At 37.5% G+C, this 22,012-nt stretch overlaps 2 protein-coding genes across 5 annotated transcripts in view; both read right to left on the minus strand.

The window, feature by feature from the left end:
* The window catches only part of atp8b5a (ATPase phospholipid transporting 8B5a), a 37,151-nt gene extending 26,566 nt beyond the window's left edge, over window positions 1-10,585 (minus strand). The window contains exon 1 of one of the 4 annotated variants that reach the window (XM_079814909.1): window positions 10,327-10,585. The gene's annotated coding sequence lies outside the window, so the exon portion shown is untranslated. Of the gene's footprint in view, window positions 1-617; window positions 640-1,314; window positions 1,325-10,126 lie in introns of those variants that run through there. The other 3 variants (XM_079814910.1, XM_079814911.1, XM_079814912.1) reach the window with 3 other exon arrangements.
* Window positions 10,586-12,529: 1,944 nt separating this feature from the next.
* unc13ba (unc-13 homolog Ba (C. elegans)) overlaps window positions 12,530-22,012 on the minus strand; it is a gene marked incomplete at its 5' end in the record, with an annotated part of 57,461 nt that continues 47,978 nt past the window's right edge. Inside the window, 9 exons of the mRNA XM_079815289.1 lie at window positions 12,530-14,198; window positions 16,520-16,679; window positions 16,819-16,911; window positions 17,547-17,603; window positions 17,739-17,886; window positions 18,166-18,237; window positions 18,319-18,363; window positions 19,314-19,437; window positions 19,701-19,847. Coding sequence (XP_079671415.1) covers window positions 13,913-14,198; window positions 16,520-16,679; window positions 16,819-16,911; window positions 17,547-17,603; window positions 17,739-17,886; window positions 18,166-18,237; window positions 18,319-18,363; window positions 19,314-19,437; window positions 19,701-19,847 — 1,132 coding nt within the window. The 3' untranslated portion in view covers window positions 12,530-13,912. The remainder of the gene's footprint in view (window positions 14,199-16,519; window positions 16,680-16,818; window positions 16,912-17,546; window positions 17,604-17,738; window positions 17,887-18,165; window positions 18,238-18,318; window positions 18,364-19,313; window positions 19,438-19,700; window positions 19,848-22,012) is intronic.

Below are 22,012 nucleotides of genomic sequence, written 5' to 3' on the forward strand. Positions count from 1 at the left end.
AGTGATGACAAAAATTTTTTGTGAACTGTAAGCACTTTTTGTTGGTATAAAAGCACCAAGACATCCTGAAATTTCAATGAATAAAACATTGCCGTGACACACCTTTTACACAAACATACACATGAACTCATTGATACACCACAAATCAAAAGTTTGGGGTCAGTAAGATTTTTTTAAAGCAATTAATACTATTAATCAGTAAGGATGCATTCAATTAATAAAAAGGGAAGGTAAAATACATCATGTGACACTTTAGACTGGTGTAAATTCAGCTTTGCCATCACAGAAATAAATTATATTATCAAAAGAAAATTTGAATAATATCCCACAATATGAGCGTTTATATTGTATCAAATATAAATGCATCCTAGGTGAACATAAAAGTCTTCTTTCAAAAACATTTAAAACAATCTTACCAACCCCAAACTTTTTAACAGTAGTGTACATGCACACTTACACACCACACATTCACAGTCCAATTTGAGAAAACAGCACTTATGAAACCCGCCCATTGGACAGAATTCCAGAGTGACTTCAGCACAAGAGTTAATTATAGAAACCGTGTGTGTGTGTTTAAGAATGTGTGTTTTAAATGTACAGCACACATGCTAGAGAACCTTTGGAAGGGCTGTTTTCCACTGTGGCCACAGCTTGGTTATGCTGTCCACATCACTGGTAAAAAAAATAGTCATTATGAAAACCGAATATAAATATTTTAGGGGTTACAAATCAGTACAAGTACAATTCAAGTTTAATTTGAAGACTTAAAGTGATAGTTTACCCAAATGTGTGAATTGAGTCATCGTTTACACACATTCGTCATTTGAAACCTGCATGACTTTATTCTTGGTGCATAAAAGGAGATATTTAGCTCAAAGCTGTTCTTTTCATCAATGATAGCAGACAGTAAGCAAAAGGACTTATATAATTTACAATAAAAGTAGCCCATTTGACAATTATTTGATAGGTATGGCAGAAGGGAAACATTTCAACTTTTCTTCACACAAAGCTATGTGATTTGGAATATAGAATACAAGTTGTATAGATTATTTGTATGGCAATTTTATGATGCCAGTTTTGTTTTTTTGTTTTTTTTATAAGTATGACTGTCCCTCGTCACTGTATTCTTTCATTGAATGGAAAAAAAGTACTGAGACCCAAAAGGTACAACACCGACTTTGTGAAGTTAATTTATCATGACACGGGGGTGATTTACAGGAAAAGAGCCAGAATAGGAGAGACCAAAACCACAGAAACAAGGACGGGGGGTTCTGAAGGGGTACAACAAGAAAAAGCACTGACCACAATACGCACACATAGAAACCACATACGCAAAAGCATGTCTGCAAACACGCATGCTACAGGAACATCTGTCTCACTGCCACCACAGTAGGGTTAGGATGTAACCTCACTGTACACAAAAAAAAGGAGTCTATGAGAAAACTCAAATAAATAAAATGTGCTGATATTACCATTTTAATAAATAAAATTACAACATTTTAATTACATAATTAATTGAATTACATAAAATTAGTGTTATGTGAGCAAGACCTGCTTGACAAAATAGGGTGTGGTGAGCTTGAGATGAAAAAAGCAGGCAAAGGGGATAAAAAAAAAAAAAAACTTATAGGTTTACTAATCACTGACTATTCACTCAGTCTCTCCATTTCCAACAAGCCCGCACTTGCCTTGTAAATTCCATTACATTTTTGGAATTGAATTAAATTAACAAACAGGATGCAGAATTGCATTTTGAATTGAAATAGATAGAACTGAAATTGAACTGAAGTACAATTAAAATGTATTAAAAAATGTAAGATAAACTTTGAATAATGGCTTGACAAAGCCTCTTTTGACAGTAAAATAAATAATAAAATAAAAATAAAATAAAATATTTGAAGGTAGTATCTGTTATTTCCATTCAAATTCAACTTCTAGTGGATTGGAATTAAAAATGTGATTAAACTGGTGAAAAAATGGTGACCATATTCATATAAATTCTAACTTGAATTCTTAATGCATAAAATTAATTAATTCATGTCATACATTAACTGCCCCATTTCAAGACAGCACCTAGGAAATCTGACCTTCCTCTCTTTGGAGGGAAAAACAATCACTGGCGAATTTACAAACACCATCTACAGCCCAGAAGTCAAGTGGCTGTCATATATGTGTGTACGTTTTCAAAGGGGCTATTGTGTGCTATCTTGTTTTCCGCCTTGCCCTTTCCTATGTTCCTGTGTGATGTGATTATAAAACAAATGGGCGTGCATATGCAAGTAATATCTGAGTGAATATAAGAGAAATATACAGGAAAAAAAGGATGATCTTGCCTTTTGATAAGCCTGGTGTGGTGTCTCAGAATACCTCCCATGCCTGCATATGGGCTGACATGCTCTGGTCACTATTACTCCACACCACTTCAGATAATCTACAGTGTCCTGATTGCTATTTTTAAAACCTATGACTGTAAATGTGTCATTACACAGAAAAGATGGAAGTTAGAAATAACATCACAACATATAGGAAATAACATAAAACATCATAACAGAATCACAAAATTATGTACAAAAGAAAAGAAAAAAGTTATGGTGTCAAATAAGACATGTTGGTTTTAAAACAAACAATTGGACGAATCAGAAAGGTGTGAAAATACAGATACTGAAACCACTTTGGTTTTGAAAGTAGGGCAGTGCATTGATCAAGGGGTTCTGTAGAATCCCACTGAATCCCACAGGGTAACAGTTTAGACCCTGAATGCACAAACAGAAACTCTGACTCAGTCTGGTAAACTGTGAGGGAATGGGTTAAAAAAAATTGTGATTTGCAACACTTTGATTAACCGTCGACAGGTCATACAATAGAAGGAAGTGCTAATGACAAGCAAGTGAATACAATGTAGTCTGCACACACTGTGGGAAAGCTAAAAGATTAGCAACAGCATGCGCAACAAAACAACAGAAATAGTGACTATTAATATAAACAAAAGAATCCATATATAAAACATTTTTCAATCGAACTGTAATCTGTATTATAAGCCTCCAATGGATCAGTTTGGAGTGTCGATTGCAAAACTTAGCTTATACTTTACCACATGCATGTCAAAACCGCTTGAAACATGCAGTGACTTGCAGCAGGATTCCTCAGAAATGCAGTGACTGCATAGTAAATAACTCCAGCCTGGGGGAGATTCTTTGAAACTGGAGTTTGGCAAGTAGTTCAACTACATTATAGCAACTACAGTATCTTTAAAATAGTAGTTGGTTACACTACAAACTACCAACAAAACGTATATAACAACATTAAAAGAAATTTAAAGGGGCTTTCATATAACCATGATATAATAATTTAATCACAGCTGCTTTTTAATGAAGGAATGAGTGACACCATCAAACTTATTGCAATATAATTGATATGGCAATAAACACAAGGCAAATATTTCACTATGAACAAAAAGGTAGTTTTTTGTAATGGCTTTAACCCATAATTATTATATTAAAATTAAAAAATATTACATTAAACTATTTGCAAAAATGAACTGATTCACCTGACTGAATCAGACACTCTATCAAAGTCCCTATCAAGGAAAGTCTGTTCACTCAGCGGCCTTATTTGCAAGTTCTATTTGAATGGGGGAATCCTGGAATCTCAAAAACTGCTTGCCGAACTCACAATTAAATAACATATTTCAAATCAGCAACAAAATCTGACATGAACTGTCCCATAAATGTTGTTTCTTATGCTCAAATAGCCAAAAAAACACCTATTTTTCAGGCTAAATGAGCCAATGCGCATGTGCAGTCCCGGAGCTTCTAACGGCAGCTGCAGTGACACAATGACTTTACCAATCAGCGATTGGCTCTTTTACTTTAGAAGGCGGGACTTCAGGTGTAATAGGAGTGAACCGTCTTTCTATATCTAAAGTCTTTGACTCTAATGCTACATATGAGAGAGACACATCTAGAGTTTGATTCATTTTGTTTGGCTGTAAAGTTCACAATACAATATTACAAAAGAGTGATGCAGCTTTTTATTAGTTTAATATGGACAATGTAGTTTGTTACTTGAAAACCATACAGCATTTTGAAAACGGCTGACCTGCTGTCACAGTACTGAATAATGTAAAGTTTGTATCATAGCTACTCCCAAACACTGCAGATGCCTGCGGAACGTTTCATCTAAATAAACTTAAAGTAACCTACTTACAAATATTTTGGTTAACCAGAAGATTTTCCAAAATTGGTCAACATGTTTTTCTTTTTAGTAATGCAAACAGGTATGAAACTATTTTTTAAGCTTAGTCTTTTTTCTTTATTTATCACATTTAATCTGTGTTTACCAAAGTGTTCCTCAGACATAAACCATGCAAAACTCATCCACAGAGCTGCAGGAAGTCCGATAGGACCACTTCTCCATACTAAGAATCAGGTCAATAGAGGTAAAGAAGAGAGAGACACGCTGAGAGGGTACTTTCCCTGTAGTTTACATATTAAATGGCTAGTAAAGGAATGTTGCCTTTAACTCAATAAACACAAGCACCCATCCTGCACTAATGCACTGGGACAGTAACTGAACCTCTAGTTATACATTAAAGGCCAAACAGCATCATCTCTACGAAACCCGTCCTGAAGCAGACCCTCTACTAAATGTTTGTGTAGCGAGCTGCAGGCAACAAAATGTGAAGCGTGCCTCTGTTGCAGTGGGATTTCATCATTTCCCCAGCTCCACTAAGGGTGTGCAGGAAACATGCTGACTGCAGTCAGAGGCGGGCATCATGGGAATAGACATACAATGGGTAGCCGAGAGCTGAAGAGCAATGTTACAGCATTTCACTTGAGATACATGGAGCTATAGATATCATGTTAACTTGGTGTGAATTGGATTTGTTAAATGCTTTTGGCATTTATGGTCCTGGGATGCAGATCTGACTAATGATGTCAGCTAACCTAAAAAAAAGAAGAAAAAAAAAAGTCTGTTCCTATGTCTAATTGGTCTAATTTCATTCAAGATGAATAATTTAATTGAATAAAAATTTACTTTTTATTTAACTTTTGGTTACACTTCATTTCAAGGTGATGTAGTTACATTGTACTTACTCAGATAAGTACTGAGTAATATTAATTAACTACATGCACTTCCTTACTATAGAGTTACAGTTAGGGTTAAGGTTTGGTTTAGGTTTAGTTGCTTGTAATTATGCATAATTTACTGTTATTACAATAGTAAGTACATGTAGTAATGTGTGGTGAATGTGATTTCACCAAGTGCAACATGTTCCTGGATCACCATCTTTGTTGATCATGGAACAACATTCTAATCTACATAAACCATAAATTTGTCCCTCAAATCTCATTGGTTAAGTTTAGGCTCACAACCAGGGTTATGCTTCAACATCAGTGTTATTCTCTTATCATTTCCCTCTGATTTTAGAGATAACTTATGGCTAGGGTTAGGTTTAGGCATGGGCATCGGAAGGAAAAAAAATGTGGATGGGTTCAAAGATTTTTACTGGAGTAGATGCCATTTACATTAAGTGCAAATAGCTTGCCTGGTTATGACAGACAAAATTACGGAAGACACCAATTACTTATGGTGGCAATAGTGTAGGGGTAAGGCACATGGTAGTAAGAGGTTTGAATCCGCCTTTTGCCGAACTCGCTCTACTCCCTTTTCCCATCACATATCAGATCGGAAAGGCATTTATTTTCAATAAAAGTGAAGAAAATATTAGAAAAGGGGAAATAAAGCATCTAACGTGTTTTTAATAATAAAGTGTTTATCGGTTAAGGGTATGTGAACAGATGCACTGAATTACAGATGGTAAAAGTGAGTGGGTCCAATAGCATTGGTCTTAAAAAAGTGGGTGGGTCTTGTCCCACCCTCATACAATGGTTCCGACGCCAATGGGTTTAGGGGTAGGATTAGGACAACAATTTCAGACAGTAATGTTGTTCCAGGATCAACAAAATATGTGCAATACAAAATCACGGTGACCAGCAATGTGTAACTATGTCACCTTAAATTAAAGTGTTACTGTACTTTTTCTGTACTGTTTCTGTTACTGTACTGTACTAGCATTTTCTAAATGGCTGCTTACTGGAAGTCTCCATGATATTCTGCGCTCTATTAATGCAAGTCTAGGGGATTTTCCAATGTGCCAGACTTTTTAATCAACTACCAGAAAAGAAACGAATTGGGTGGCTAAGAAAACCAATAACACACCTCTTCTTAAGCGAGTTACATGCTTAAAGGGGTGGTAAAACACATTCTTTTGAAGGCTTGACTGTGTTTGTGGGGTGCACTGTAACATGTGTTCATGCTTCGTTTTAAAAAAAATTGCCTTATTTTTCATATATTTGACCTTTATTCTACACTGCTCTGTCCCTCCTTGTAAAACGGTCTGGTGATGCGTTCCGGGTTGTATGAAGCCAGTCCCTCAAAAATACGCGATGGGCTCTGATTGGTTAGCTGGCCCAGTGTGTTGTGATACGCTAACCGCAGTGCACGTATGTCGGAAACGTCACGCCCCTTACCTTTATCGGAGGCTGTGCTTTGGTCAGTGTTAGAAACAACGGCGTCAATAAAACCACACCAATCTGAGCCCGAATCAGACCCAGAACATTTTAGTGAAGATGATCGAGCAGAAGCTGTTCAGTCCTCAAGAGTAAAGACAGCGGATCTATAGTGATCGCTACTGAATGGCACTTTAACTTTTGTATTTTTAGAACGATTATAGCCAAATATCTGTCGCAAGAACTAACCCAAAACAAACACTAAGCACTGGCTTTACTAGTAAGTTAGCCAAATCACACACAGAACCATGTTTAGCATGCCTGTAGATAAACAATACATAAAAGCTCTAATCAAAGAATCATTTACACTAATGCCAGGTTCGCTGTTGAGATTTTAACGTTAGTGTTTGTAACGTTAGGTGTTCGTCGGATAACGTTAAGTATGAATGAGCATTTAACAGACTGGTTTGCAGAACAGCGTTGTCATCTGTTTACTTCCTTGCTACAACCTATTACAGGAAAACACATCGATGAAAAATAAATCAGACTTACAGGTTGTGGCCCGTGAACAGCTTCTGTTTGTAAATCCAGCTTTCAGGACAAGCGTTGTGCATATCCTGTATTGAACTCGCGAAGTTTGTGGAAGTTTGTGTTGTCCTCCGTGAAATGTGCAGCGCGCGCGTCGTGCATCCACGCACCGGCAGTGTTTTTTTCACGCAGCTGACGTTGTGCAAATCTGGCATTGAAATCGCGAAGACGGTGGATGTTCTCCTCCGTGGATGTGCTGCAGGGAGCCCTGCGCGTGCCTGATTCCCCGCTGACTCAAACACACGTGCATATAACATGCTGTGTGTTAAACGCTATGCAACGCACCCCCTGTCCCTATGAAGGCTGAACAAAGCAAGTACCCCAGACCTGCAATCCGGATGAATATAACAGCGTTTCCTCGGCATCGCGGCAACAACACTCCAGCCTATACCACAACAGCGCCGCGATACAAAATGGCCTCACCCCCCCCTTATTTAATATTCTCGGAGGAGGGGTTTATGTAAATATTGAGCCTGGTGATGTCACCAACCCTGGAGGAATGTGTGTAGTCGCCTACTGGCCGTTTGCTGTAGTTCTTAGAAACTGATTTCTTTAAAAGCAAATATCTCCCTTTGCTTTAAACTTTGAACGTTGTAACTTTGCAGATGTTGTTTATGCTCAAGCAGCAACATTACACGTTAGCTAAAGTTAGAATAGTGAAATCGTGGTTTACCACCCCTTTAAGTTTAATGCTTAAAGCCATTAAAGCTTAAAGCCTTCTTCTGTTTTATGTTATTGTTATTAGTAGTTTATTGTTCACTTTCTTTGATAGGAACTTCACTGCTATTATAATACAACAGAATTTGAGGAACTCAGTTACTTCTTGTTTTTACTGAAATCCACTCATGGGATTTAAAACATTAAAGGGGCTATATGCGTTTTTCTGAAATTTAAACTCGCGACTGACACCTGTGGCCAAAAAACAGAACTGCTCTCATTTTCTGCTGGCTCTCGCAGTGGTGGTGACGTCACATCCGCAGACAGCGCGGGAAAAGACGACCCGCCAGAAAATATGAAAAATAGGATACAGACTTATAGGTGCACCCACTGTGAGCGGACAAGGTGTCAGTATGCTCATCAGGAGATCTTTGAGTCATAAATGGTAAAATAAAAAGGCTATTGTTACGTTTATTTTGGGGAAAAAGTTGCATATAGCCCCTTTAAACTAAACATGATTATCTATCTTTACATTTATCTATACTAAAACTGATGTACAGAAAATACTTTTTGACACTTCAACTAGCCTTAATTGAGATTATTTTTGCATCAATTTACATAATTTCAACTTTAAAAAAAAATGGACCTACTTTATATTAGCTGGCCTTAACTTCTATGTACTAACATTTAAATGAATCATTTGATACAATGCACTTATTTTGTACATACATGTTTTTACATTGTACTTAAATTTTTAAAATTACCTGCATCTGTAATTCATTTCTGTAGGTACATTTATAATGACACTGTTGACACTTCACTTACACCTAACTTTACCCTTAAACTTACCCATACCACCACACCTGTCCTTAACTTTACACGTATCCCACCTCAATATCAGCACAAGTGTTTTGCAATACAATATAATCACAATGTGATTATTTGGTGAAAGTACATTGTAGTGAAGGCCATCGAATATAAAGTGGGACCAAAAATACTAATAAAACAATGTCTAATAGAGGCAATAAAGCGATAAATCACAACTAAATGGAAAATCTACAAGACAAGAGCAGATGCATAATTCAACCAATCCTTACAATAGCGCTCAGGTATAGCAAATGAAGGACCGGCCTCTCATTTTACCAGATAAAGACATGTCATTTCTAATGACCTTTAAATTATTTATCAATTAACAATAACAGTCTGTCACAAGAGACAATCATATTTGATCAGACAGAGCCTGCTGTGTGTTGACACTGCATTATTTATCTGCTGTATTTGACAGTGAGTTATATGGGCCACCAGAGGAACTCAGGGTCATGCGACAGTCACAGCTATACACAAAGCCATCATAAAGATTACACAGCACTGGAAGGCCACCACAAACTGACCACTAAACCTGAAGTGAACCAGATGCAGGATTTGAGAATCTGCCACAGTGCAAGACAAATCATGTGAGTTTTCTTGCTTTTTTTTATTTTTAGAAAAGCACTAAATATTCAGCAAAATAATGATCCTACACTCTCAAACAAACAAAAAAAAGGTCCCATATAGAGCCAAAAGGGTTTTACGGCCTGCCTATATACTGTTGTACTCTATGCACTGGTGTTCAATAAAGTATAGGATTTTTATCGACACCCAAAAAGCCTGATTGCAAACCATAGGGTTTGAGATATCATTCAAATCTGTAGCACAAATGAGAGATGAGTTACATGCTAAAAAATGCTTTAGGTAAAGAATAAAATCTACCTCTACTGTAAATACGGCATGATCTCCTATCTTCATCAAGTCATTAGAAGAAACTTTTGAAGGGTATTGTATATAGAGCAATGTATGATGTATGAGTTGCAACATAGTTTGACAGACTAATGTATATTTATTGCAGAGTTATTGCAGAGGTTGCAAACTGCCAACCATTATAATATGCACAGTAAAAACTGAGTAAATCCCCAGTTTATCCCCAGAGCCGCCAGACAGAAGTGGGAAAAAAGTCTGATTCATGTATATTACACTACAAATCCGCCAAAATGAAGTTGCCTTCAATGAGTTAGAGACAATTTCAAAGATTTAATTAATATTGCTGTCGTTTCTCTCAAAAAATGCATGACTAAAAGCTATCTAATTATCAAAATGAAAATATCCATTATGAAGATGTCACTTAATCTGTGCACAAAAACAGCAGTGGCTTAAATTAATTCATGCCTGTTGTTAAAGAAACTTCAACTCTGTATGTTTCTTTGACAGCTGGCCGGGTAGAAAACTTATACAGTCCAACCAAATGCAAATTTTCCAAACATCTCAGGTTTTTTAGTCTATTTTTTTGACACCTTCTGTACTTGTGCACGAGGCAGCCATGACCAAAAACTCACCCTCAGGCTGTGTATCAACGCGAACCTCTCAGTCTTTCCACCCCTCTTTTGAAACTGCTGAGACGAGGAGAACGAAAAACTCTTTCACTCTCACAGCCGCTATCTTACTTCCTGTGTTTTCCAGGACTGTCTGGCGAGTCCCCCTCTGCTGACCTTGACCTCTTGCTGCGCCCCTAAACCCTTACCCTCGGAATTCTTACCGTAAGTGTTCTTGCGGTGACATCGCAGTGTGTGTAGTAGGTCTAACAAGGCACTCCTTTCTCCAGCCAGAGATCACCAAAGTCAGCTAAAGAGTCTCCTCCTCTTTGTCTTATTTTCTCTTTCTCCTCCTCCTTTCTCTCACTTTTCAGCCTTCCATCTGCTCTCACTTTGCGTTGATGGGAAACAGGGAGTGCAGGCATCCAACCTAGACTCATTCACACACATATACACACACACTCACACACATACACACACACACACACACACACACACACACAGAGAGACCCCACCACACACGCAAGATAAACAAGGAAGAGGGGCGGCAACTTGCAATGCTCTCTTCGGTGTTACTCTTTTCTTCTCTACACTTGTGACAGTTTATCTGAGGTAACATTTACTCTCTGTCATCCTGTGTAACAAACTTTTATTCCGATCTCTGTTCATCTCTCACTCTCTTGCACACACCCACTTACTTACTAGAAAAGTATCGATTTCCTGCACGCCAAAAAAGGAAGCAACCCATTTTTTCCCCCCCTATTCCTCTAACCACTGACAAAGAACAGCAGTACTGAGCATGTTCACTATAACCACAAGGCCACACACACAGAAAATACACATTATATACACGTTTACTTAACTATCTAAACAAGGACTTCTGTTGTTTTTATATAAAGCTAATTATAACTATAATCACTCAAATCCTAAAAGAAATATTTTTGCATTTTTAAGATAAATATGATTATTTTTAATTAACAATAACAATAATTAAAAATAAAATGTAATAGAATAAAAATACACAATATATTATAATATTTTCAAACAGTATTATTATTAGTAGCTTTATTTATTTAGGTTATATCATATTCACCTCACTTCTGGGAACAAATTTGTCCTCAAAATATATCCAAGCGCATTTTCAGAGAGAAAGCCATCATAGGCAGATGACGCATTTCCATTTTGTAAGAGAATGATCATTATAATAGTCCTGATACAGCACTTGTCAGGTAACAAAAATGCATGCAACATATTTTATGAAAGATTATTATAGGAAATGATTATAGGTAACCTTATTATGGACAGATTAAAAAGACATAAATCTAAGAAAAGAAAACAGTTTAATCATACTAATCCAAACTATAAACACTCATGAGCATACAAGCACACACACACTTTGGGGTTCCATATTTTGTCTCCATAGACATTATGATTTGTATAATGTACAAACTGTGTTCATTCCCCTAAACCTATCCATCACAGAAAGCTTTCTGCATTTTTACAACGTCAAAAAACATCACTTAGTATGATAGGGTTTATAAAATGTTTTCCACATGGGGTCCTACATTTTGTAGGATTTTTTGTACATTTTCCCCATAACGTAGGGTTTACCAGAATCACACGCACACACACGCGCACACACACACACACGCAGAGAGAGAGAGAGAGAGAGAGAGAGTACTTACTGTCATTAAACACTTTTTCATGTATCCAATTTCCAGCATATTTCCAGCAAACATTTATAAGAGTGTCCATGTTTGTCCATATTGATTATACTTGCCATTTACAATTCTTTATCTGCTGGAAAACCACAGAGAACAATGTTACTTTAAACAAACAACAACAAAAAAGCACACCAATGACCAACCCACCCAAAATGTGGAAGTGAAAGAATTTGAACGTGACACCACAAAAATTGCTTTACTTTAAATGTGAAAAACTACATGCCTCAAAATGTATTTCATTCACCGCCTATTAAATATATCCCACTTCGAAATGCCATCATTAAAAGCAAATAAATGATCTGCATTATACATAACCCAGTCTTACCTCAATTGCATTGGTTTTTAAAACAGGTCACCTCATTAAAAGCAGGGGTCAAGGGAATTGAATGGCCTGGTTGTTCTGAACAACAAGCTGGGCAAGGCTGGACTTGCCATACCTGAATCGGATTCCTTTAGGAGGAACTTCAAAAGAATTCTAAAGAGAGAAGAAACACTATAACTGACATGCAAGACAACAGAAGAGAGGAAATGGTTTAAGAGGAAGAGCCAGTCAAATTGAGAGGTAGAAAGTATAAGCGTAGGCCTTCCAACCACAGATCTACTGTATGCATCCAATGCTCAGCAGCACAATGATGTTTGCAGAATGAAAGACGTAACAGACCAGAAGATTCATTCTTAAAGAAACACACAACACAAACACATTAATTCATAAATAATTTATAAACAAATTCAGAATATCAATTCAATCTGTGATCTCCATCATTTAAAATACATAAATAGCTTTCCACATATTGACAAAACATAAAACATTTGACCAAAAGCTGGAATTTACAATAAATACATGCACATGTGGTAGTCTTCTTTTTTATAGATTTTGTTTAAACCTGTTTGGTTGTGCAAATATTACAAACAAAACAAAACATAACTCCATTACACCTCAAAAAAGACGGCATACAAACTACTTGGCACAAGGTAAACAAAGTTTCATACAGTACATCCCTTCTCATTGGCTGGCACTACAGTTTGGCCTATACTTGTCTTTTTTACTGGCGTATTTATCTGTTTTGAGACTAAGGAAAAAAACTAACAAAAAAACTAAGGGAAATAACCATAATCTTTGGAGTATTGGATAGGTCAGACCATCTTTCAAGTTAGATAAAGATGGTGAACGTACTGAAGGCATTACAGGTAAGATTTCAGGATCACATTAGTGAACAGAACAATAAAGAAAAATGTGTATCTAAATGTGCATATGTGTGCCTGTCAATCAAAGGATAGACATCCAATGTAAATCACTCTTGTTAGACCACTCCCCCCACTATAAGACTCCTCCCATTCAGAAGGCCACAAATAACTGTGTGGAATGAGCCCTTAGACTCATGGTTTGGCAAAATCTTGCATCTTCTTATATTTGATCCTTTTGCACATGCACATTTTTTGTAATGTCACTTATATGTTTCATTACAATGTGCTTGTTGTGATAAAACGTTTTCTTACATTTTGTGATATATATATATATATATATGAGCAAAACTGCATCTCGAACAAGAACAAATGTAGGGCGGGACTTGATTTTGTCCATGGTGAATTGATTGGATCGTTGTCATTTGCAATTGCTGCAACCTCATGTGAGTGAGAAGGTTATCCCGCCCTTGCGTCAAAAAAACACTTCAGAAGTGATGTCATTTCCATGATTTTTCCAGTTGTTTGATTAACTAGATCTAGCCGACAAAATATTTTAGTGATGACTACCATTTTTGACATCACAAATCCCTGATATTACCAGATTTTCCATGACCGTGGGAACGCTGTTCTCAGTGCGAGCACTCATCTTATGAGTAGTGGCCCATCATGAAGAGTGATGCAAAGCCAGTCAAACGATTACTTGACTCTTAAGGCTTTGAATAAACATGTACGATTTTATAAACAGTGTGGGTCCTTGTGCAATCGGTTTGTGAAGGCTTGTTTGTCTGTCAGATACAGTCAGGAAGTCTTTAATTTGCCTTAAATGATCAAAAGTCTCTGTTTTAATCAGTCCACTTTCATCGCTATGATCGATTGAAGAGCTCAACGTTCTGCTTCATCTTTACCTCCCCTCTTCAACAGGTCTGGTCTCAGATTTCAGTTTGACGAACTCTTTGGCAACCTCATCGGTTGAGCGCTGAGAGAGGATTCGTAGTGCGGTGGTCCCGGTTTCATCTATGTTGATACGCGGGCCCAAAGGGCACCAGCACACGCAGCTTTTCCGGTCTGCTACATCACGCAGCTGCAGTACTGCAATCCCGACCACCCGGTCCGCACGACCAAAACAGTAATCCTTCACCGTTATTTGAATCTCATAGCAGTCCAGACTCACACCTTTACCCAACACGCTGAGATTGAGATAAAAGGAGGGGGGAAATACACATATGAGTGGACCATTCTCAGTAATGTGATTAAATAAATATTTTAGGTTTAACTGCTACTAAGTACAAGTGTTGTTCTCATGGAAAATGCTGGTGCTTCAAACCACTAGTGCTAGTGTGTGGGTAGTCAACTACTTCAACCACTAGTCGGCGCCTTCGGAAGATATAGAGTAATCGAGCGAGCAATAACCATATGACACGCTTGTTTTTCTTAACAGTGAGCCATGACCGCGATCAAAGAGGATGTGGCAGGAGGGCGATGACAGCGAATAGACTACATGAATTTTGTCTTATTCTATTATAAGCTATTTTGAACTGGTTGAGTCAAGATCTAAGTGATGCAAGTACAGATCCTTTATTGTTTTTACTGTTGAAGACCTGTGAAATTAAGAGGCTAATGTTGCATAATACCAGTGCTGGATAGTAACTGATTACATGTAATCCGGATTATGTAATCAGATTCCAAAAATGTAGAACTTGTATTAGATATTACGGTTTAATCAGAATACGGTTACTTTTTTTACATTTTTTTATACATATTATTCACACAATGGTAGTAAATTATTTATAATTTATTGATTCTCCCTTATTCATCCCAATTCATTTAAATTTTACATTTTTATGATTAATCAATCCTTAGCTTTTCATCAACTCACAATATGCAGTTCTTTCATTAACCCCAGTTTGGGAAACCCTGGCATAAAGTAATGCATTAAAGGGTTAGTTCACCCAAAAATGAAAATAATGTCATTTTTTACTCATGCTCGTGCCGTTCCACACCCGTAAGAATTAAGATATTTGTGTTGAAATCCGATGGCTCAGTGAGGCCTGCATAGCCAGCAATGACATTTCCTCTCTCAAGATCCATTCATGTACTAAAAACATATTTAAATCAGTTCATGTGAGTACAGTGGCTCAATATTAATATTATAAAGCAACAAGAATATTTTTGGAGCGCCAAAAAAAACAAAATAACGACTTGTATAGCGATAACCCATTTCAAAACACTGCTTCGTGAAGCTTCGAACCGTTATGAATCGCTGTATCGAATCAGGGGTTCGTAGCGCCAAAGTCACGTGATTTCAGCAGTTTGGCGATTTGACACGCGATCCGAATCATGATTCAACACGCTGATTCATAACGCTCTGAAGCTTCATGAAGCGGTGTTTTGAAATCGGCCATCACTATATAAGTCCTTTTTTGGGCGCACAAAAAATATTCTCATCGCTTTATAGACCCTTTTTGCGCCAACGTCACAATTACGTCACGGTGTTAGCTGGAGGCAAAACAAAGCAAAAGCTGGAGGCGGCCAATACAAACCAGCACAGAGTAGGAGCTCAAAATGTCATCTTGTTGTGATTTTGGGTGCCAGAATCGACAGGCTCAATATTAATATTAATATCAATATTAATATTGAACCACTGTACCCACATGAACTGATTTAAATATGTTTTTAGTACATTAATGGATCTTGAGAGTGGACATTTCATTGCTGGCTATGCAGGCCTCACTGAGCCATCGGATTTCAACAAAAATATCTTCATTTGTGTTCCGAAGATGAACGGAGGTCTTAAGGGTGTGGAACGGAATGACGGTGAGTAATAAATTACATTATTTTCATTTTTGGGTGAACAAACCCTTTAATGCATTTCATGTTGTTGATAACACATAATGGAAAATATTTTATCTCTCTCTGTTTTAAAAAACAATTTTTTTAATATCAATATGGTACACAATTATCACATTCAAATCTAAGTGATAAACAAGTAAGGTCAAAAGTAATCCAAAAGTAGTCCGAATACCTTTCCTAAAATGAGTAATCTAGATTACGTTACTAACTACAATTTTCGTCATGCAAATTGTAGTCTGCTACTGATTACAAATTACAAGTAACCTACCCAGCACTACATAATACCTCTAACTGTAAAAATGAATTGTATTAATATATGTATGCAGACTATGCACATATTGTTCGATGTCAAAGACGCAGATGTTAAGGTTATAATGTTGCGAGTCAATTTACAATGTGTTAATTTGCCTATGTTAAATACAAAAGGAAATCTGTTATTTTAACGTTTGTACAATACATCCGAGACATAATTGTAGCAAACATTGGGCTGTCAATTAATAAACACTTTTTTTACATTTCTTTTTTTTTTTTTACAAGTAGTCGAGTAACTCGGGTTTTGACAAGTAACCGACTAGAAGAAATCAGTAGTCGTGCAACCCCTACAAACCACACATTTAAACAAGAGTAACATTTACAGATGAGAGTTGTTTTCACTCACAATTGAAATGCCTCATTGTACTTTGCAGTCCAGCTGTTGTTTTTCGATTTGGTTGTGAATTTCCGTTTCTTCTCTGTGAGCTGTGGGCCGTACAGGTTAACCTCCACAAATGGACGAAACATCCCTGAGGTCTGCCATTTCATGTCATTTACGGCAATCACTGAAAGAGAAAGAGAGAGAGGGTTTGATGTCAGGGGTGTTTTCAGCATTAAGACTCGATTAAATCATCATCTCACCAGACACTTAAATGCACAGAAAATGTAGCTACATTTAGTTCTTCTTTGCTCTAGTGCTCTCACCTCTGACGCAGAGTTTCTGCTCAGTGTTTCCAGCTGGGGGCGACAAATCCAACTGAATTACTGCTTCTCCTATGGGCCGCTCAACCCCAGAGCCTGTCAATCAAACCACTTCATTTCACAAATACTGTACATTCAACATGGTGCTCATCATTACAAATTAGATATATGCATAAACATTTTTTCAAAAATGTGTGGAATTATATGGAATGGATTTCGATAAAATGAAGTAAAATGTGCCATTAAAAATTAAACTACTCAAGTGATAGTTAGATAGTGAGGCATTACAAAAATGAGCCATCATATTTATTAAACAAACATGTAGCAGGGGATTTGTTGGAACAGAAATGCATTTCTCCTAAAATAAATATAATACTGTAAATATTGCATCGAGGTTTCCCACAAAAATATTAAGCAGCACAGCTGTTTCCAACACAGATTTTTTTGAGCAGCAAATCCACATCTTACAATGATTTCTGAAGGATCACTGACACTGAATACTGGAGTGAAGGGTGCTGAAGATTCAGCTTCGAAATCAGAGGAATATGTAACAATTTAATTAAACGAATACAAATATTTATAAAAATATACTAAAATAGAAATATTTTGTGAGCGAGAAATTTTGAGTGAACGAGAGAGAGAGAGAGAGAGAGAGAGAGAGAGAGAGAGAGAGAGAGAGATACTGTTCCTAACACTTCAAAGAGTCAAGGATGAATACATTTTCGGCCCACCTCGGTCAGGTCGAACGTTCTCTTTGGGGGTGATCCTGATGCCCATTCCATTTTGAACTGCAAGAAGAAATTTTTCATTTAAAAAATATAAGAGTCCTGCAAATGTCAAATAATTTATACAGATTGTGTGGCCATGTGCAGAGGTTGATAAAAGTCAGCCACTTAACATGTGTGCATACGTATGTATCTCACCCTGAGCATGTTGTGTTGTCACAAACGTCTTGATAAGAGCATCTGTGGTCTGTGTATATAGGGAGAGAGCGTAGCGCAGTGATGACAGCTCAGGACTCTTCTCCAGATAGGCTTTTTTTAAACCGTTCCCACCAGCATGGAAAAACAGCTACCCAGCAGCAAGTTTGAAAAAGAGAGAGAGAGAAAATTTAGCATGATTTCCTACTGAAAAAGGTGAGGTGCTACAGACAGTAACTTCCAAGCGACTACGTGTGAAATGTCATGCCTGTGGTGAGCAGACTGTTTTTTCAATTCTCTCTCCTACCCACACACACTTTTATGACACACCAATTATAAGAACCCAAGCCCTCAGTGTGCAACATGTTGGCTTGCTGTGGCAATTCTGTTTTTAAGCAGACAGCCAAGCATGCCATATCCACCAACAAACCTTGATTGAGTCCAGTGATACCTCCATGATCAGGCATTGCCTTGGCGACAAGCTCTTTGGCTCCACCCCTCCCTATAATGAGAGAGAAGCATTAGCCACACCCACTCTCTACGGCTATAGATTATGTTTTACCCATGTATTTATGGTTAATACCTTTAGTTTAGACAGTTCCTTAGCAGCGGTAAGAAGTTGAGCTCCCTGTAGTAAAAAAACCCCCAGAATATCTCAAACATCTGCCTGCCAGTATTGGCTGAAAAATATAGTGTGTGTTAACTATAGGGACAGCATTGTGGTCATGATGTCTGTTCCAGCACACGTTTGCGATGCAGTAACAATTTAAAAATAAAAATAAAGTATTAAAATGGACAAAATGCTTGCTAAAAATCTGACCACATGTTTCCACTTAAAAAGGTCATCATGAAATTTAAAAAAAGAGTTAAATAATTAAATAAGAAAATAGAATGAATCAAATTAAATTAATATGACAAAACAAAACATTTTAATTTTGAGGAATTTTTGTGCAATTTTTGTGTTGATGATCATCACTGTCACCGATTGCTTGAGTACTGTACACGTTGCAATCCCTAGATAGTATACAGACACTGACAATTGTAAAGTAACATATATGTGACCCTGGACCACAAAACCAGGTCATAAGTCACACGGGTATATTTGTGGCAATAGCCAACAATACATTGTATGGGTAAAAATTAGCGATTTTTCTTTTATGCCAAAAATCATTAGGATATTAAGTAAAGATCATGTTCCATGAATATATTTTTGTAAATTACCTACTGTAAATATAGCAAAAATGTTTTATAATTATTAATATGCATTGCTAAGGACTTCATTTGGACAACTGTAAAGGCGATTTTCTCAATATTTCAATTTTTTTGCACCCTCAGATTCCAGATTTTCATAGTTGTATCTCGGCCAAATATTGTCCTATCGTAACAAACCATACATCAATGGAAAGCAATGAAAAATCAATTGAGAAAAATTGACCCTTATGACTGGTTTTGTGTTGTGAGAGCAGGAACAATTCTCAAAGCATCATGGTACGTTTCATGGGCAAGCAAAAATGAACAGATTAGTTTTTGGTGTCTAACACTAAACATCGTGTGTATATGTCCTGTAAAATAACTCACGATACTGTCGCTGCTCTGAGGTAACACAATCGTTTTCTCCATGCAGATCAGAACGTTTCTCCAGAGGTCCTTTAGCACACGCTTCAACACAGTCTTGTCACATGCGTCTGCAAAGATGCTGAGGCTGCAACACACACCGCACACAGACATGCGTATGTATACGTTACATTTGAAAGTCGGGTGAATTTCCCTGGGGAATTTGTGAGATACAGTACAAAGACATTCCTCTGATGACAGGTTATTATTTCACTTTCCTCTGCTCTTGTACAGAATACCAAGTGTGCAAAGAAATAGGCACACATGAAGACCCTTAGTGTGGAACAAATGACAAATGAACTGAAACTGAATTGATCTAAATGTAACTGAAGGGTGTTGAGCTGAACTGACTTTGTGTCGAGGAACTCCATAAGCGGCCGCAGTGCGTTGTCTGCATCAGCCTCTGCTGTGTTACGAGTGTTCTGATTCAGAGGTCCTTTAATCTGGTACATGATCTCCGCCATCTGACGCAAACATACGTTTATACGAGCCTGGAAACTATACATACAGAGAGAGGTAGAGGGAGTGAGAATTTGTACGGGAATAAAGATTGAAGATTAAAATTAGGCCAACAAGCAAGATGAATGATTATGACACCATTTCCAAAAAGTCTGTTTATATTAAATTCAATTATATTGCTATAAATGCACTCAAAATGAAATAGTGCTTCAATATATAATATAATAAATACAAAATAACTGGTCAGGAAATTAGCACAAATTCCACAAATACTGTAGATAAGTAACTAGGCACAGAATAGCCTTTTCCAACGTACAGACACATTTTTACAGGAAGAGGTAATGTTGTTCGACTTAATGTTAATGGCTTCAAACTGTTTTGTTTGAGTTTGATGTGAGACAAAATATCCACTATAGGGTTCAAATCTGGACTCTGACCAGGCAAAACATGAGCATGACAGACTTGTTCTCAAGCCACTTCTTGGTTATCTTTGCAATTTGGGCAGGTGCTTTGTATTGTTGAAAAATAACATCTGATCATTCCTCTTTAGATAACAATTTTTCACTTGTGGGAAGCATTCTGCAATATTCTCCTGTACTCCAAAGCAATAAATGACTCTTCACAGTGAAGTACCAGCAGCTAAAAAGGTTCCCCAGACAATGACACCTCTTCCTCCATGCTTCACTGTGATAGAGATGCATTTTTGCTGAGAAGACACTGCTATGGAGCATCACCATGCAACTCGTGTTTCATTGTGATTCATCAATCCACACAGAACTTCCCATATTCTGCCAAAAACATTTAGGGCCCTATCTTGCACCCAGCGCAATTGACTTTGTACACCGACGCATGTGTCATTCCTATTTTGCACCCGCGCAAAGCGCGCTTTTCCCTCCACAGAAGCACGTCGCTAAACTAGTGAATGAACTTGCGCTACCTGGGCGGTTCAGCGCAAAAAAGGAGGCGTGTTACGGCGCAAACAATCCCTGGTGCTATTTTGCTGTTCCATTAAACAATTGCGCCACTGACCAGAAAAAACCTAGTCTAAAGTCAGTGGCGCGTTGCGCGTTGTTCATTATGCTATTTTAAGGGCGCATGCTTGACCATAATGTATAGCGTGCACAACGCGCATACACTTTGCTCATGTAACCTACACAGATGCAACAGTTATTTTTGCAAATCATAAATTGTTACACTAAAAAAATATTAACACATGAGATGACGGAAATCATTGTGGTGTGCCACGAAGATGTGAAAAAATAGGCATAAATCTAGCTTACAAATGATTCAGGCTAATTGTAATAATTAAGGATAAAACCTGTTTGCCCAATAGTGGCAAGACATATATGTATATAAGGACATCTGACAAATTGGTTTGTCCGTCAAGAACCAGGAAAAAAAATCGACTGAAAAACTGAAAAAACTGAAAGACATAAAAAAAAAAGACTGTGAAATCACCTTTACCATAATGTACAACATTACAACTTCACTTCTCTGTCTTTCACTGCTCTTACAAGCACATCAGTCTCCTCGGCTGTGAACCGCTCCTGGCGTGCGCCTGGTAAATACGCCATAATAATAGCAATCCATAATGGAACTTGCGCACCTGCTTTTAAAGGGAATGTTGGATGACGCTCTGATTGGTTTATTCACGTTACGCCCAAACCACACCTATGAATAATGAAGCTCCTTCAGACCAACCCATTTTAGATTTGCGCCGGGCGCAAGAGCCATTTATCCCGCCGGGAAAATAGCAACAGCGCCGAGACCCGCCCACAAAGTTACTTGCGCTTCGCGCTTTGACACTTGCGTTTCAGATCGTTAAAATAGGGCCCTTAGTCTTTGATGTTTTTATGAGAGAGCAATGGCTTATTATGTTAATTTCCAATAATTTGGGGTTAAGACAATTAAAAGCTTAGTGTTTAGCCATTTTGGGCTTGGCCCATTCACAAATAAACAAAGCAACACAACACACACACACACACACACACACACACACACACACACACACACACACACACACACACACACACACACACACACACACACACACACACACACACACACACACACACACACACACACACACACACACACACACACACTTTCTGAAGAAGCTACTATGACAAAGGTGACATTTCTAAGCAGAACACGGAGAATTACTGTAATAATGACATTTGGAGGAAATCCAGGCTAGGAAAATT

The sequence above is a fragment of the Gobio gobio genome, assembly GCF_949357685.1.
Source record: "Gobio gobio genome assembly, chromosome: 4".
NCBI classification, from domain to species: domain Eukaryota; kingdom Metazoa; phylum Chordata; class Actinopteri; order Cypriniformes; family Gobionidae; genus Gobio; species Gobio gobio.